Source organism: Crinia signifera, chromosome 6 (assembly GCF_055691185.1).
Source record: "Crinia signifera chromosome 6, ASM5569118v1, whole genome shotgun sequence".
Classification (NCBI taxonomy): Eukaryota; Metazoa; Chordata; class Amphibia; order Anura; family Myobatrachidae; genus Crinia; species Crinia signifera.
Genome location: NC_139222.1, coordinates 17,887,516 through 17,906,036, shown reverse-complemented (window position 1 = coordinate 17,906,036; position 18,521 = coordinate 17,887,516). Strand labels below are relative to the sequence as shown.

Sequence of the window (18,521 nt, the reverse complement as noted above, 5' to 3'; positions counted from 1 at the left end):
CGACACAGATGCACCAATTGGAAACAGGTCATACCTGTATCTTACAGCCGGTTAGATTGACACAACACCTGAGAGAAGAGCCTCAGGTGAAGGTAAATGTAGCTGGTGTAAAACAAATCTTTTTGGTTGATACAGGGGCGGCCAGGTCTGTTCTCAACACTCCTCTTAATTTAGGTTGTACTAACCAAAGAGTAGCTGCAATTGGGGTAACAGGAAAAGTGCAGCATTACCCAATGACAAGACCAGCAGAGGTTACTGTGTGAGTCCCTTTTAGATGGTTTTATTGGGACTACAACCTCTCAGCGATTTGTATCCAATTAAGCCAGGTGTAATTTAGCCATAGACATCCAAACTTGCAGGGACCTGGTGGTCCGAGAAATCAGCAGGTGGGTTCAACTTTACTGGAGGGTCCAACAATACTGGTTCTGGAAAGCACCTGCCACCAAGGAAGATGAGGGTGTAGTATATGACCCTACGATCGAAGCCAACATCCGTTGAGGGATACCAAATCTGAAAAAAGTAAATAAATTTAACACCCCTGGTTTTTTTTTCGGTTCCAAAAATCTGTATATTGCTGTCCCTTGTCAGCCATGAATAAATTGTTACGTAAATGTGTTCCCCATTATCAATAATCTAGGATTAGCCATAGCACATAATGATTCATTCCCCTTTTTATGTATAATCATGTACCTCAAATATTTTTTTGTGTGTTATGATTTTGAAATGTGAGGTTTATTTTACTGTCAAAGGGTGGACTGTCAAAGTCGAGTTGCATACGCACCACAATAGAATTGTATAGCCGCCATCTTGGTTCAGGTGAAATAATAATGCGAACCACGTGCGCAGCCATATTACTACACATAATTTCATATCCCACTCCCACAAATAATAAAATATAGATAAATGGTTTTAATTCGCAGCACATAGCTTAAATAGTAAAACACGATCTTTTCTGTACATATTTCGCATCTGTGTGTTCCATCTCTCATGAGCAGCGCTCGGGTTCTTGTCTAAAGTATGCAACTTGTAACAGCTGAAAGTTATGGAACAATTACATATTTAATGGCCACATTGCCACGAGGACAGTGTAACTGGGAGATCCGGATGTAACAGGTTTTACAGCTTGAGTTATGACCCCTATGACGATGCTTTGGGACAAAGACACAGAGGCGCATTCCCCTGCACAAATCCAAGAGAAGCGACACCTGATCTTCTGACCTATGGAGACCCTCACTGCCCCTTCTACTTATACACTATAGGAGGTTAAGCACAACCTTAGAACGTTCTCATTGTACTTTTTCTTCCTGGACTGTAATCTGGATAGAATACAGGGAGCTCGGACCGACTTGGGCCCGCGTGTGAGAGACAGTAACTGTTCCTCTCTGCATGCGTATTTTGTATTGTGGCTTATTGTATTTACATCTGCATCTTTCCCCTTTTGTAATTAGATAGTATTTTGGATTGTACTGGGATCTGTATATCCTGTTATTTGCTTATATTCAATCCTTTCTGTTAACCCCCTGTTGTCCGCTAGGGGCTCTAATATACGGTTAAGGATTTTGTACCCTTTTTCCGGAACTTATACTGTCTCGTGTATTATTCGCAGTAAGCGGAAAGGTTTACAGGAATTTATACCTGGTGTATTTACCTAAAACTTAGTTCTAAGTACTGCGAACTAGATACCGCTGATACCATTGTGTGCAACACTAATAAGGTTTGCTACGTGGCGCTATGCTTTAGTTTGCCCGTAGCTAGGAATAAAAGTAAGTTTACGGACACAGTACGTAAACTGCGCACTTAACTTATTATCCATTGGTTTGATATAAATTGGACATTAACAAGGCCAGTCCAGCGATAGTGCTGTATAGTCCAGTCCAGTGATAGTGCTGTATAGGCCAGTATAGTGATGATAGTGCTGTATAGGCCAGTCCAGTGTATACTATATGATGCTGTATATATAACCCAATCAGGTCCCTGTGTTAGTAATAGAGATAAGAGTGATGTCACTGTGACGCTCCCAGATCCCCTCACCTCCCCAGTCATGTCCCTGTATTATTACTGTAGATATGTGATGTCACTGTGACGATCCCAGATCCCCTCACCTCCCCATTCACGTCCTTGTATTATTACTATAGATATAAGTGATGTCACTGTGACGCTCCCAGATCCCCTCACCTCCCCAGTCATGTCCCTGTATTATTACTGTAGATATGTGATGTCACTGTGACACTCCCAGACCCCCTCACCTCCCCAGTGAGGTCCCTGTGTTAGCAATAGAGTTACATGTGATGTCATTGTGGCAAATATATCGCCTTATGAATTATATCAGCTCTGCCCCTGTTGGTTGCATAAGGCTAGAGTGCCCCTTTCAGGGATGGCACTCAGTAGCCTTTACAATCTCCCATAGATTTGCCACTTGTTACCATGGTGAAGTGTGCCACAGTCTCTGCATCCCTGCCAACCAGCAGGGCGGCGCTAGGCACACATAAGACATAGGCCGGACACGGTGAATGAGGAATTATTTCTGATGTTCCCCATATTTAAATCATTCTCCCCTAAATGGGGCCATTGTGAGATGCTATGAAGGCGAACTTTGGGTCTTGCCCCGCCAGGGGGGATTTGCCCGAATACCCTAGGAGGAAGGGCTGCAGGATAGGGCAGGACACACACTGCTGGTAACAAGCCTATTGCAGAGGTTGGGACAGGGCCCCATTCACTGTATTGGAATATACAGCTATTATGCCGCCCCTCAGCCACAGCCCCACAGCACAAGTGTAAGGCCGGGAGGCGCCGTGTCCGCAGCAGCAACTCCCGAGACTCACTGTATATCTATGTCACACGCTATTTGCCATCTTTCACTCCCTGTCTATGGAGACACTCACCCGCTACCACACACTTCCTGGTTATGCGTTCCACCCTTCTTCCGGAATTTACGTTCCAGCATACTTCCTGGTTAGGCTTTCCCCGTATTCTGCCGTCACTCTGAGTACCACGCTCGTCAACGTGCAGCCCCGCCCCCTCCTCGCTTCCGGGGCGTCATGCAGCAGGGACAGGGGAAGCGGTGAGAGCGGCAGCGGGTTCCCGGGTGAGTGGTGTCCCGGTGCCTATGATCACTCTGCAGCAGTGCACAGTGCAGCATGCCATGTATTCCCTATCGCACTGTCTATTGCTGCGCAGTAACACTTCTCGTATGGTGCAATGGTCAGATCCCACTGTGTGGCCACTGCATTCCTCTTATGTGATGTAGCTGGGGTGTAGTGCTCAGCTCTGTATACGGAATGTATAGAAATATAGATGTATTTAGGTAAGATATAGATCTAAACGGATATAGCGATATGTATGCATGTACGGGATATACAGATGACTGGGGGTCAGATTAACAATTTTGGCATCCCCTGAACCCCCTCCCCCAGCAGCTTGACTCTAATCCTCTCCCCCCCAGTGCCTAACCCCTGTACCCGCCACCTGAAGCTGCTACCCCAGCCTAACCCCAACCCCCTGTCGGTGCCTTTACCTAACCCCACCCTATCACCCAATAATCTATCAACCAACAAATCCCACCACTAGTGCATAACCACCCACATCCCCAGCCGCACGCTCCCGGCATACTTACTTTTGGGGGGAGGGGGGGGGGTGTTGGTTTGCCACTGTCATCTATCCCTATAATAGGATTAAGTAAGTAATTGGATTACTCTGCTAATCCCCTACTCTATTGTACTATGTATTGTATTGTATTGCAGCTGAGAACAATAGGATAGCCATGGCTAATGGCCTAAGGAAGATAGATGAGATGGGCTCCTACTGTATGGTCACGTAACTGTTGCCCGTTTCTCATGTCAGAGTTGCCAGCACTGATAACAAGTTGCGGGCTGCGGAGGAGGCAGCGGGGAGGATCCAGTGTTGTGTCTGGCAGCGTCAGGTAATCACATCTAGTATTATTATTATATTATATACTACTACTGAGAGTGTTATATAACATATGTAGATCAGACTGTTGTGCCCTGTGACTGTTATACCAGACCCACATACAGGACCCTTCCCACAGGGACACAGCTCCCAGCTCATGGGATTCACACTTGTAGAGTAATATATGGTAATGTAGGGAAATATATGGTAACGCAGGGTAATGCATGGTAATTTATTTATTTTATTTATTAACAGTTTCTTATATAGCACAGCATATTCCGTTGCACTTTACATAGGGGACAGTGATACAACAAAACAGGGTATTTACAGACAGTCAAAATGTAGGTGGGCCCTGCTCGCAAGCTTACAATCTATAGGGTAATGTGTGGTAATGCATAGTAATGTATGGTAATATATGGTAATGCATAGTAATGTATGGTAATATATGGTAACGTGTGGTAATGCATAGTAATATATGGTATCGTGTGGTAATGCATGGTAATGTACAGTATGGTAATATAAGTTAACATGTGGTAATGTATGGTAATATATGGTAATGCATAGTAATGTATGTTAATATATGGTAATGCATAGTAATGTATGTTAATATATGGTAATGTATGGTACTGTATGGAAATGCATAGTAATATATGGTAATGCATAGTAATGTAGGGTTGCAGTCACTCGTGTTAATAAGGATGTGTATAGTGGGGTCACCAGTGTCTAGTCCGACCAAGCAAAAGATCAACATGGAAAATGTGACACAATGAGTTTTTCACGTTTTCTTGTGTGAATGGTAACACATGATCACGTGACGCACCCTTAGTGTAACACTTCCCTCCCCATCCTTCTGGTCATGTGACTCTGCTGCCGAATCACTTGGCACTTCACCGTATCCAATTGGCGTCAACTTGGATAGTGAAGTACAAAAAAACTAATATATATCTCGTGAAAACCCATGTCAACCTTTTTGTGTCGACCATAGTCATGTGAGCCTTTTGTGTGTGTCGACATTTTGTCTATGTTTACCTTCTCCATGGCAACCTACTGACTGTGGAAACTAGACACTGCCGGCCTATAATCCCGATCCTGTGTGAATCAGGAGATAGTTACATGGTCAGCAGCATGATGACGTACAAGGAATGCTGACACAGTAATAATGTTATTTATCTGTATAAGTGACGCTTTCCCCTCTATGCCGACATATCCTACCAAACCCAGTGAGACCGCCCATCTCCTCCATTCATTAGTCCGGCACACGGGACTGGGATCATATCCGGGATCAGAGACCTTTGTACCTGGTGGGTGGGGTCAGTGAGCAGGGTACAGCGCAGGTGGAGCAGACTTTGGTGTCCTGCTGTGTAGATGAAGGGGGCTGTGGTATTGTCCTGTTTTGCAGATGGATTAGGAAGGGGTGACCTGGTTTACACGCAGATCAACACCAGGTGTCCTGTTATACAGGGGGTGCAGCCTGTGATGTGCTGTTATGCAGATGGAGCAGACTCTGACATCCTGTTGTTATAATACAGGTGCAGCTGACTCTGGTGTCTGGCGGCTTAAAATCAATAAAGCTAATTGAAAGGTGGTGGGGAAACTGGGGCGACCACACCAATAAATGCTCAGTGAGGTGAGAGCACTGTGTGAGAGGGCTTCAGGTGAGGAAAGTCTTATTTGTGTGCGCCATGTTTCTGTTATTGCCAGATGGGTGAGGTTGTTTAAGAGAGAGAAAACATGGATGGAGGGTGGTTTGTTACAGAGTCTGCATTCCATCCTGCACAATGAAAGGATCTGTAAAGCTATGAAAGACGGGAGATGTGTTTTAGGGGGGGGCGGGCACCTGGACTTGAAGATAAATCCCCAACTAATAGAAGCAGAAGGTGAGAGAGATTTACATTTAAAAATATATAGTGATTGTAAGATGTGTGTGATTTTATATATTTTTTTTTTTAATTAGGGGGAAGATCTGTGTAATATTATGTGGGAAGATACAAAGAGAGAAGAAGAGACGGATGTGAGGTGTGACCAGCAGTGTAAGGAGGAGGAAATCCCTACAGATATCAGCACATGTGAGTAATAATCACTTATTACAAAGAGTCACATATTCGTCTTGTTCTGTAACTACAGCAGCCTCTTCTCCCGCACCTTCCTCTGTCACTACAATGGCCTCTTATCCTACACCCTCCTCTCTCAGTACAGCAGCCTCTTATCCCGCACCCTCCTCTGTCAGTACAGCAGCCTCTTATTCTGCACCCTCCTCTGTCACTACAGCGGCCTCTTATCCTGCACCCTCCTCTGTCACTACAGCAGCTCCTTATCCTGCACCCTCCTCTGTCACTACAGCAGCTCCTTATCCTGCACCCTCCTCTCACTTCAGCAGCCTCTTATCCTACACCCTTCTCTGTCACTACAATGGCCTCTTATCCTACACCCTCCTCTGTCAGTACAGCAGCCTCTTATCCCGCACCCTCCTCTGTCACTACAGTGGCCTCTTATCCTACACCCTCCTCTGTCTCTACAGCAGCCTCTTATCCTGCACCCTCCTCTGTCACTACAGCAGCCTCTTACCCTGCACCCTACTCTGTCACTACAGCAGCCTCTTATTCTGCACCCTCCTCTGTCACTACAGCAGCCTCTTATCCTGCACCCTCCTCTGTCAATACAGGAGCCTCTTATCCTGCGCCCTCCTCTGTCACTACAGCAGCTTCTTATCCTACACCCTCCTCTGTCACTACAGCAGCTCCTTATCCTGCACCCTCCTCTCACTACAATGGCCTCTTATCCTACACCCTCCTCTGTCAGTACAGCAGCCTCTTATCCCGCACCCTCCTCTGTCACTACAGCGGCCTCTTATCCTACACCCTCCTCTGTCAGTACAGCAGCCTCTTATCCCGCACCCTCCTCTGTCACTACAGCAGCCTCTTATCCCACACCCTCCTCTGTCACTACAGCAGCCTCTTATCCCGCACCCTCCTCTGTCACTACAGCAGCCTCTTATCCCGCACCCTCCTCTGTCACTACAGCAGCCTCTTATCCTGCACCCTCCTCTGTCACTACAGCAGCCTCTTATCCCGCACCCTCCTCTGTCAGTACAGACTAATGAGGAGAATGTATCTGCCTGGTGGGGAATCAAGAGCCATTAGTCCCTATAATAATCCTGCTCTCCCCCTCATGTCACTGTGTGTTACCAGCCCAGAGATGCGACCAGTCTCCTCCCCACACTCTCTGGTGTATCTCATACATCAGGAGCCATAAGCCCCTATTATACTCCTGCTCTCCGCCTCACATCATGTCACTGTGTGTTACCAGCCCAGAGATCTGACCAGTCTCCTCCCCACACTCTCTGGTGTATCTCATACATCAGGAGCCATCAGCCCCTATTATACTCCTGCTCTCCCCTCACATCATGTCACTGTGTGTTACCAGCCCAGAGATCTGACCAGTCTCCTCCCCACACTCTCTGGTGTATCTCATACATCAGGTGCCATCAGCCCCTATTATACTCCTGCTCTCCCCCTCACATCATGTCACTGTGTGTTACCATCCCAGAGATCTGACCAGTCTCCTCCCCACACTCTCTGGTGTATCTCATACATCAGGATCCATCAGCCCCTATTATACTCCTGCTCTCCCCTCACATCATGTCACTGTGTGTTACCAGCCCAGAGATCTGACCAGTCTCCTCCCCACACTCTCTGCTGTATCTCATACATCAGGAGCCATCAGCCCCTATTATACTCCTGCTCTCCCCTCACATCATGTCACTGTGTGTTACCAGCCCAGAGATCTGACCAGTCTCCTCCCCGCACTCTCTGGTGTATCTCATACATCAGGTGCCATCAGTCCCTATTATACTCCTGCTCTCCCCCTCACATCATGTCACTGTGTGTTACCAGCCCAGAGATCTGACCAGTCTCCTCCCCGCACTCTCTGGTGTATCTCATACATCAGGTGCCATCAGTCCCTATTATACTCCTGCTCTCCCCCTCACATCATGTCACTGTGTGTTACCAGCCCAGAGATCTGACCAGTCTCCTCCCCACACTCTCTGCTGTATCTCATACATCAGGAGCCATCAGCCCCTATTATACTCCTGCTCTCCCCTCACATCATGTCACTGTGTGTTACCAGCCCAGAGATCTGACCAGTCTCCTCCCCGCACTCTCTGGTGTATCTCATACATCAGGTGCCATCAGTCCCTATTATACTCCTGCTCTCCCCCTCACATCATGTCACTGTGTGTTACCAGCCCAGAGATCTGACCAGTCTCCTCCCCGCACTCTCTGGTGTATCTCATACATCAGGTGCCATCAGTCCCTATTATACTCCTGCTCTCCCCCTCACATCATGTCACTGTGTGTTACCAGCCCAGAGATCTGACCAGTCTCCTCCCTACACTCTCTGGTGTATCTCATACATCAGGAGACAACAGCCCCTATTATACTCCTGCTCTCCCCTCACATCACCTACGGGGATTATTCAGACCTGATCACTGCTGTGCAAGTTATCAAGGATTGACAGAAATCCAGCATTTGCGTGTGGTAACCGGCCGTGTTCGGGGAGTGTCAGGGAAACCGCAGGCGTGCCCAGACGTTGGTGGGGAAGTTGTGTGACGTCTGCTCCGGCCCCCATCAGTCTGATTCTATCACAGCCCCTGAGTAAGTCCTGGGCTACGCACAGACTGCACACACCGGGGAATCCATGCGATGGTGAGTGGCTTGCTATTGGTTTTGCAGCGAATCCCTGATCCAGCTACAGTTTGCAAGCCATGGTACCAATTCACAGACTTGCACGGGGCGCGATGTACCTCTGGCTGGGCAGGGAAAACCTGATAGCAGGTCTCTGAAACTTAGCAGCCCAGGGATCAGGTCTGAATTAGGCCCACAGTTCATAGAGAGAGAAAATTGGGCAGAGCACGGATGGTGTAATGGTTAGCATTGCTACCTCACAGCACTGAGGTCATGGGCTCGATTCCCTCCATGACCTCATAACAGTGTGGAGTTTGTATATTCTCCCTCTGCTTGCGTGGGTTTCTTCCGGATATATATAATGTAGGAACGAGATGAAGGGTCACTCAGATAATATTGTACATAGAAGAATCTATTTCCCAGCACCAAAGAGTAACATGGCAGCATGAATTCACACAACGTTTCAGCCTATCCGGACTATCATCAGGGGTCACAGCCAAAGCAGCATATACAATACAGCAGATATATGATCCACAGGGATCCCGCAGCATTACGGCAGAGAGGTGATCCACAGGGATCCCGCAGCATTACGGCAGATAGATGATCCACAGGGATCCCGCAGCATTACAGGAGATAGGTGATCCACAGGGATCCAGCAGCATTACGGCAGAGAGGTGATCCACAGGGATCCCGCAGCATTACGGCAGAGAGGTGATCCACAGGGATCCAGCAGCATTACAGCAGAGAGGTGATCCACAGAGATCCAGCAGCATTACGGCAGATAGATGATCCACAGGGATCCAGCAGCTGCCAAACCTCTCTAAGCAGCTCCCTAATATACCCACAGGGCTGTCTCAATAAAAGGAAGGTGCCAAAACAGCTGACCAATCACCACCCTGGAACACACGTAAGTCATATCCGGGTAACTACTCGAGTAACTTATACAACTGAGCAATTAGATAAGTACCTCTCGCAGATCTATTTGCCAACTTTGTCTTCTGATGCTGTAGTATTGTTGGAGTCTCCAATTACAATAGATGAGGTGAAATCTGCTATAGTATCAACACCTAATAAGAAATCCCCTGGGTGTGACGGTCTACCCATAGAAATTTATAAAAAATGGAAAGAATTCTTCGCACCCTATTTACTAGAGTTATTTAACAACTTGTTTGAGTATGGTGAGTTGCCATCATCTATGGCTGAGGCTAATATAATTGTTATTTTAAAACCAGGAAAAGACCCCACGTCACCAGAATCATATCGACCCATCTCATTATTGTCTACAGATGTAAAAATTTTAGCTAGAATCCTGGCTACCAGGCTGAATTCCGTGATCGGGTCAATCGTACACGGAGATCAGACTGGATTTATGCCAGGGAGAAGCACCATACAAAACATCAGAAGACTGTTTAGTCACTTGCAGTTGGGAGAAGAGACTGGGCCGGGCGCGGCGGTGGCGTCCTTGGACGCCGCCAAAGCGTTCGACTCAGTAGAGTGGGGATATTTACTGAAAGTATTAAGTAAATTCTCCTTTGGTCAAGGATTTATAAGATGGATAAAATTGCTATATTCCGCCCCATCTGCACGCATAACTGTCAATGGATATACTACTGAGCGGTTCTCTTTGGAGAGAGGCACACGACAGGAGTGTCCTCTTTCTCCGGCTTTATTTGCCTTGGCAATTGAACCCCTTGCTAGTTATATTCGTGCGTCACCTGAAATTGAAGGCCTGTCTATAGGAGGGATCTCTGATACCATAGCACTGTATGCAGACGATGTGCTTCTATTTCTCCGAGAGGCTAAGAGATCATTACCTGTCTTATTACGGATAATAAACTCATTTGGGGAGTACTCAGGCTTATGTATAAATTGGACTAAATCATATATACTTCCAATAGCGGGTAAAATATCGGATGAAATAGATCTCTCCTGTCCGCTACAATGGACATTAAGGTTCAGATATTTGGGAGTATGGATTACTCCTAATCCTAAGGACTTTGTCTCCCAAAATATTGATCCTGTAACACAGGAGTTTAAATCCAAAATGCATATTTGGAAGAAGTTACCTTTGACAGTTGTAGGTCGCATTAACTTAGTCAAGATGGTGATTCAGCCTAAATATCTATACTTATTACAACACTCACCTATTTATATACCTAAAAAAGTATTCTTAGTAATAGATAGTGTGATTTCATCCTTTATTTGGGGAGGTGGAACGCCAAGAGTCGCCATTCGAACCTTAGTTAAATCTAAAGATGATGGCGGGTTGGGCTTGTCAAATTTGAGGGCCTATTATTTGGCAGCTCAACTTGTACATATTTCAAATTGGTTGGAGGGAAGGGATACATTAACTTTCAGGGACTTTGTGGCTAAATTTGAAAAATATGACCATACACCTATACAATTCCTATTGTCTGGAATCTCGGTCACATCTCTACCCCCTCTTCTTAAGCAAATGGTGGTGATATGGCGAACAACCCATAAAATTTATGAATGGTAAGAAATAGAGGAGGAGTCACCATTATGGCATAACCCAATATTCAAAGAATTTAGGATACTATCTCAAGATGCTTTTTGGATGAAAACTGGAATAGGTGTGGTACAGCAGCTATATAGTCATGGGATTTTCAAGACATTCGACCAAATGAAAGAAGATTTTGATATCCCTAATAAAGCATTTTTTAGATATTTACAGTTAAGAAGTGCCGCACATGCCCAGTTTGGAAAGGACCCTATAGATATACGGATATCTCCTGTAAAAAGGTTTCTCCACTCTTTGGGATCTAGGGGTCAAATTTCAAGAATATACGGAGAAATAAATAACCAAATTAATCTATATATATTCGATCAGCTTAAAAATAAATGGGAAGCAAATATAGGGGAGCTTTCTAATGAGCAATGGGTGCAAATTTTGAGATCTACTAAATATACCACTCCGTGTGTTAGATATCAGCAGACGCACTTTTATATTACACATAGGATCTACCGTACACCTATATCTCTCTATAAAGCGAAATTGAGATTAGACTCCGCATGCCCAAAATGTGGGCTTGAGGTGGCTGATTTTTGGCATATGCTGTGGACTTGTCCACCAATACAGGAGTTTTGGTTGAAAGTATGGAGAGATATAGTGTCAACTGAAACAACCCTTCCGAGGATGTCAGCTCGGATATGTTTATTCGGGCTAGGCATACAAGAGACACACTCCAGAATAATATACCAATATGTCCTTTGCCTAACAACTTTGGCTAAGGTTCTTATAGCTAGAAAGTGGATGGCCCCTGAATCACCCAATATCTATCATTGGAGAGCCCTTATAAATGAAGTATCAGGACATGAAAGGATCATGTATAAAAGCAGAGGTTCAATCTCAAATTATATAAAAAAAATGGGAGAGATGGAATCTATCGATGATAGGATTAGATATTCCTTCCTCTGAATTATGAGAATAGAGTAGAAGTCTGAACTTATAGATTTAAGGTTCAAGTAAATAAATAAATAAAAATATAATACTGCGGTATATAATAAGAAAGTAGGTAATACAAACATAAAATAAAAAATTACAATTTGCATACTTAGGTGAGGGAGGAGAGAGTCCAGGTGGAGGAAGATAAAAGCTATAGCTATAACTAAGAGTAAAGTATGGAAATTAACACTAGCATTAATATCAAGATAAAAAGTAAAAAAAAAATTGAGATAACTATATGTGACTATAATTAGACGAAAGAATATGAATGGGATAAGAAATAAAGTATATGACCTAAAATGATAGACTAATGAGGTAATAGATACTAGGAAGAGACATAAGGAAGGATTATAGTCATAAAGTGGGGCGACTTGGGTACAATTTAAAGCGGAATGAGGGGTTCCCCCTTTTTTTTTTTTTCCTCTTCTTCCTCTCCCCGTATATATGCAAGGCCAAGGTGGCGTCGATGAATATTGGAGATCATCCAGAAAGGCACAATTAGAAAAGGAGGAAAAGAGCAGAATATGGAGAGGTGAATATTAAAAAAGAAAGGTATAAAGAATACACTCACAAAAGGCCCATATAGAGCACTGACACAGAGCACAGACACAGAAAACACAAACACATACCCACTATACATAGTCACAATTATTAGGCCACATCTACATCACATCAATATATAGCACAAGAGAAAAGACATAGACACCATTAACACCAGTATCTTAATATAAGTAAAAAATTTAAAAAATCAGTAAAGCAATACACAAGGAATAATGCATATAGTTTCACGTAACACAACACTCACATTAGACACAGTAGTACCAGGGAGAAAAGGGGGGGAAAGGGAGGAGAAGGGGAGAGAAGGAGGAGAAGGGGAGAGAAGGAGGGAAAGGGAAAAAAGGGGAAGAAATTGGGAATCAAGAAATCTCTACCATAGATAGGAAATAGGAAACCATGTGCCGGGATTATCTGTAAAAATCGACACCATATCGGCTATAAAAACGTATGTGGAATATAGGAGACACAGGAACTCCTGTTTCATGTTTTGTGCCTTTTTTTTTTTTTCCTTTCCTTGTTTATGTGAAGTATTAATGTATGTCTGTCAAAAAAAGAAAACAATAAAAAATGATTAAATTTAATTAAGGCAGATGGATGATCCACAGGGATCCCGCAGCATTACGGCAGATAGATGATCCACAGGGATCCAGCAGCATTACGGCAGATAGATGATCCACAGGGATCCAGCAGCTGCCAAACCTCTCTAAGCAGCTCCCTAATATACCCACAGGGCTGTCTCAATAAAAGGAAGGTGCCAAAACAGCTGACCAATCACCACCCTGGAACACACGTAAGTCATATCCGGGTGCATTACATAACGAGTAGCGACGTACTGGCGCCGCATCACTTCCGCATTAACGGACATAACACCATGGAGCGCACACACAGGAAGTCTGCATTCCAAACTAATTAAAGGGACCCCAACCCTGGATTGGACACTGCAGCAGGCATGTGGTCCTCATAGACCCATAATAATCTATTACTTACTAGAAAGTGTGGGCATAGTAGGAAGCTGCTGCACGAGTAATAGTTACTAATTCACACTAAAACATATATATTTATGCACATATATATATACCCCCATGGCCTTGTCCTTGTGGACAGACCACATACTTGGCCTAATTAACCTTTGGGGTTTTAGCACACCGCTATATTTAGAATGGGGATTTCTTCCCGTTCTAACTATACATGAGCTCAGCTTTGATTGACAGTTCAATGTGGTTAAGCCAATCAGGGGAGCGCTATATAATTGTCATTCTCTGATTGGGTCCTGTAATTGACAGTAGTCATACGGGGACCCGGCAGTTGGGGGAAGGGAGTTTAGGTGAATTCATGGTTTCCCTTCAGTTCACACAGACCAGATTTTTTGCGTTTTGTTTATATGTAACCTTTATAACTACAAGGTACCAAAGAGGACCGATCCTTTCTAGATTTAGTGGAGTTATTTTAACAGGTCTCCTAATGGATTCTGAAAAATGTGAATATGATACAGCGCTAGGGTTTTCTCTGAGAAGATTTATTACAACACTAAAAAAGTATAATACAATTCATATACAATACATTGCGTATGAGAATTCTCACAAAGAATATATTATTATAATATTGATAAAACTGTGTGTTTAAAAAGGATCATTTCCAGCTAGCAATCAATATTTTGGCAAAAATGAGTATTTTGGGTCCATATCAACACCGAGGTATATAATTACCATGTATTGTGGATGACCTTATTAGGAATGGATTTTCAAAGTCCCGGAGATTTCCCAGTGGAGGATTCCCAAGTGTCACACAGGTGATATGATGGTGAAAAAGGCCATCCTTAAGGTATGGCAGATACCAGATGTATTGGGGATCCAAGGTGGTTTTGCAAAGAAACTGGTCCGGGTATAATGTCCTGTGGAATTCCAAGGTCTTGTGGATTGAGATGGGTGTGAGGTGGATTGCTCTCCAATAAAGTGCTGGGTCAGGATGCAGTGGCTCAACGCGTTTCGGCGTGTTCGCACACCTTCATCAGGAGCTATAATGTTTGATGCTGCCAGGGTTCTCCTTTTTATACCCTAGGATTAATTATGGGACAAATCCCAGGTGTAGTAGGGCTTCATTGGAAGTCTCATAATAAAACACATGAATCAAAACTATTTATATACAATTAATTAGTATTTTACGAATGCACAGAAGGACTTTGATTTTATTTATTATTAGCAATGTAAATGTTAAAAAAAAACACATTAATGTTAAAACAAAAATTAATAAAGTTGTACAATTGTAAGGTCACGTGACCTCCGTGAGTCACGTGACCCGGAACTACACAGATTCGCAATAAGCAAAACAAAGCACGAGATCAAAAGCTCTGTTTAAATGGAGGCAAACAAGCGCATGCATCCTAATGGATTCTAATTGACAAGTGGATCGAATAGACATGTTTTAATATACGTAAGTATGTGTGTGAGTGTGTATGAATGTTAGTTATACTTTCACGGTGGGTCCTTTTAATGTTCCATGTGCTGGTTCTTCAAGTACCGGCATGCTGTGGAACCATGTTGAGTTTTGTCGTTCACAATGCCCACAGAAGTAGTGCCCCTTACACATAATGCCCACAGAGGTGCCACTTAAACACCAACGTGTCTCCGAAGTCGTGTCCATTACACATAAAGTCCACAGTAGTAGTGCATCTTATACACACAACGCTCATGGTTGCACTAACAGGAAAGGTGAGAGGAAAAGTGAGTTGTGATAGGGTACAAGGGTAAAATGAGTGTTATTGGTAAATGGTTGACTATGTAGATATGATAGATGTGGTACAAGGTGAAAATTATAGGAAGAAGACAACCAGTTGCTGGCCAGAGAGGGTAGGATATCAATTTTAGGTAGAGAAAGTGTAGGAAGGCCAAATTATGTGTATATAAGGCATAGAGCAGCCATATTTATGGCAGAGAAAGGGGAAAGCAACTATATTCTGGGCAGAAAGGGGTGGCAGCAAGATGCTGGGCAGAATGGGAGAGACAGATGCATGGCAGAGAGAGGAAAGTGCAGATGCTGGGCAGAGAGAGGTGGAGGGGGACATATGCTGGGCAGAGAGGCGGAGTAGGGCTGATGCTGGGCAGAGAGGTGGCAGAAAGGTGCAGAACAAAGGAAAGAGGAGGACACATGCAGAGAGTGGAGGAGGATGACACATATTGGGCAGAGAGGGGTGGCAGCAAGATGCTCGGCAGAGAGGGGGATGACATATGCTGATCAGAAATAGGGAGTACAGATGCTGGTTAGAGAGAGAAGGTGGAGAGCTGCTGGGCAGAGAGAGGGGAAGGAGGGCTGCTGAGAAGAGAGAGGGGGATATCGGTTGCTGGGCAGAGAGGGGAAGGAGGGCTGCTGAGCAGAGAGAGGGGGATCACGGATGCTGGGCAGAGAGGGGGGAAAAGAAGCTGGGCAGAGAGCAGAAGAACTGATGTTGGGCAGAGACAGGAGGACGACGACACATGCTAGGCAGAGAGGGGTTGCAACATGATGCTAGGCTGAAAAGGGGATAACAGATTCTGATCCGAAATAGGGAGTACAGATGCTGGACAGAGAGGGGTGAAGGAGAGATGCTGGGCAGAGAGAGGGGGAATGACATATGCTGGGCAGAGAGAGGGGGAAACAACATATGCTGGGCAGAGTGGGGTGGCATTAAGTTGTTGGCCAGACAGGAGGAGAACAGATGGTGAGCAGAGAGAAGTAGGAAAGATGGACAAAAAGAGGAGGATAAAAGATGCTGGAGAGCGTTGGAGCACAGATGCTGGGCAGAGAGAGGGAGTTGGAGGACAGATGCTGGGCAGAGAGAGAGTTGGAGCACAGATTCTGAGCAGAGAGAGAGTTGGAGGACAGATGCTGGCCAAAGAGAGAGTTGGAGCACAGATGCTGGGCAGAGAGAGAGTTGGAGGACAGATGCTGGGCAGAGAGAGAGTTGGAGGACAGATGCTGGGCAGTGTCAGCACTGGAGAATTCTGTGTTCCCAGCTGCGACTCTGGTGGACCAGTGGAGGGCACTGAAAACTAGGTGGTTTGTTGAAGCATGAATACATACACTAGTACACCAGGGAACAGCTGGACCAGTGAGTTGGCTTAAGCCAGTAACTGGTGCAGAGTCTAACTCGCCGGTGGTTTTCACCAGGGAGCACCGCAAGGAGCTTTGGACTTAGCTGCGCCCGACGAGCAGGTCGCAGTCCCCTGCCCTGGTCCTCTGGACTTAGCCGACTTGTGAGAGAGCACACTGGGGAATGTATACTGGAGATCTTGAGAAATTACAAGACTATATGTAAAGTTCAGTCCGAGAACAGAGGATGGCAGTATTGAAATATACAAAAGTTAAATTGTGCCTCTGGCTAAGGTAGTGATAGCTAGGAACTGGATGGCTAGTTCTGGACCTACATTGGTAGAGTGGAGGGCCTGGTAAATACTACTGGAGTAGATGGTTGGAGTCCCCACACTCCTCGTCTCCTTCCTAATATTAATGGGTCTGATCTCTGGAGACCACTTTTGGCTTGTGAAACTGAGGGAGGGATGTGCCTTGGAAGTACTATATCCTGTTTCGTGTCGCCTATTTACTGCCTATTTGTATGTTAGGTAATGCTCTCTCTATATGTGGGTTACACCCCCTAAACTGGTATTTGCATGATACCTCTTTCTTTTTCTTTCCCTTTCTCTTTTCTTTCCCTTTTCTTCTCTTATTTTAGTTGTATAAAATGATATTACGGTTTCGATAATTAGTATGTACAGGACTCAGACAATAATTGTTTGATTATTGCTTTATTATTCATATTCAAAGTATTGCACAATATATTTTGTTGCATTTGTATGAGACCTACAGCTGTATCTCAAGTTGGATATGAATGATTATTTTTGTATACGATCAACCAATGTGCTATACCGTTCTGTACAACTGTTTTTTTTTTCCCTTTCTATTGTCTAATAAAAAATACTTTATTAAAAAAAAAAAATTGTGCGCTGGAGGGAGAGCAGCAAATTTTACCGTTCAGGTGTTATCTCCTGGCAACCAATACAATGCAAAAAGGGATGGTAATATGGGCTTTACTGGAAGGTAGTATAAGTTACAAACATACCCAACACAGTGTCTTCAATATGGGGTTCCCTTTCTGTATCCTCTCATTATGAGTTGATGTACATAAAGATGAAAAACATAAAAAATATATATATATATATATATATTATATATATATATATATCTAGGCAAAGATGAGAAGAAAAGCTGGCCATACATCAGAAAGATCGATCTTAAGATCGATTGCGCTCATGATTGTGTACAATTTCCCTTGAAATCCCCGGCAGTCCTTCGTGGTTTTTGGACACACAATCTACACACAATCGATCATACAATCAATCATACAATCCATCTACTGCATGATTGTGTACACAAGATGTGCACACAATCTGCATACAATCCATCTTACAATCAGTCATACAATCCATCTGCTGATTGATTGTATGATTATGTACATAAGATGTGCACACAATCTGCATACAATCAGTTGAGATTGTATGATTGGGTACAATATCTTTCTGATGTATGGCCACCTTAAGGTGCGCTTCATAGTGCATTAAAAGGAGTTTTAATCAGGATAAAACAAAGTATCCCAGGTACACAACAAAAGAGCCTCGTACCACATAAATGATCGCTGTGGACTGGGTACCACAAGATATGACAATTTATGCCAAAGGCAAAGCTGCTCACGTCACAGGAACGGTGTCTACTCGAACAACCTCCAATGGTCCGCCAGGCTGGTTTGCCGTGCAGGTCAGCGGGGATGCCGGAGACGAAGGGAGCCTGAGAAGCGACGTCAGCTAGCAGTAAGATCCAACACCGGTGGGGGACGTAGGCCACGCCCTGACGCGTTTCGTCATATATATGTCTATGAC

At 44.5% G+C, this 18,521-nt stretch overlaps 1 protein-coding gene across 6 annotated transcripts in view; it reads left to right on the top strand.

Moving 5' to 3' along the window:
• The window catches only part of LOC146010028 (uncharacterized), a 38,221-nt gene that overhangs the window by 5,601 nt on the left and 14,099 nt on the right, over nt 1-18,521 (top strand). For 4 of the 6 annotated variants that reach the window (XM_083150842.1, XM_083150843.1, XM_083150841.1 and 1 more), the window contains exons 2-3: nt 3,841-3,919; nt 5,861-5,972. In XM_083150842.1, coding sequence (XP_083006968.1) covers nt 3,841-3,919; nt 5,861-5,972 — 191 coding nt within the window. Of the gene's footprint in view, nt 1-2,996; nt 3,086-3,740; nt 3,920-5,860; nt 5,973-18,521 lie in introns of those variants that run through there. The other 2 variants (XM_083150845.1, XM_083150844.1) reach the window with 2 other exon arrangements.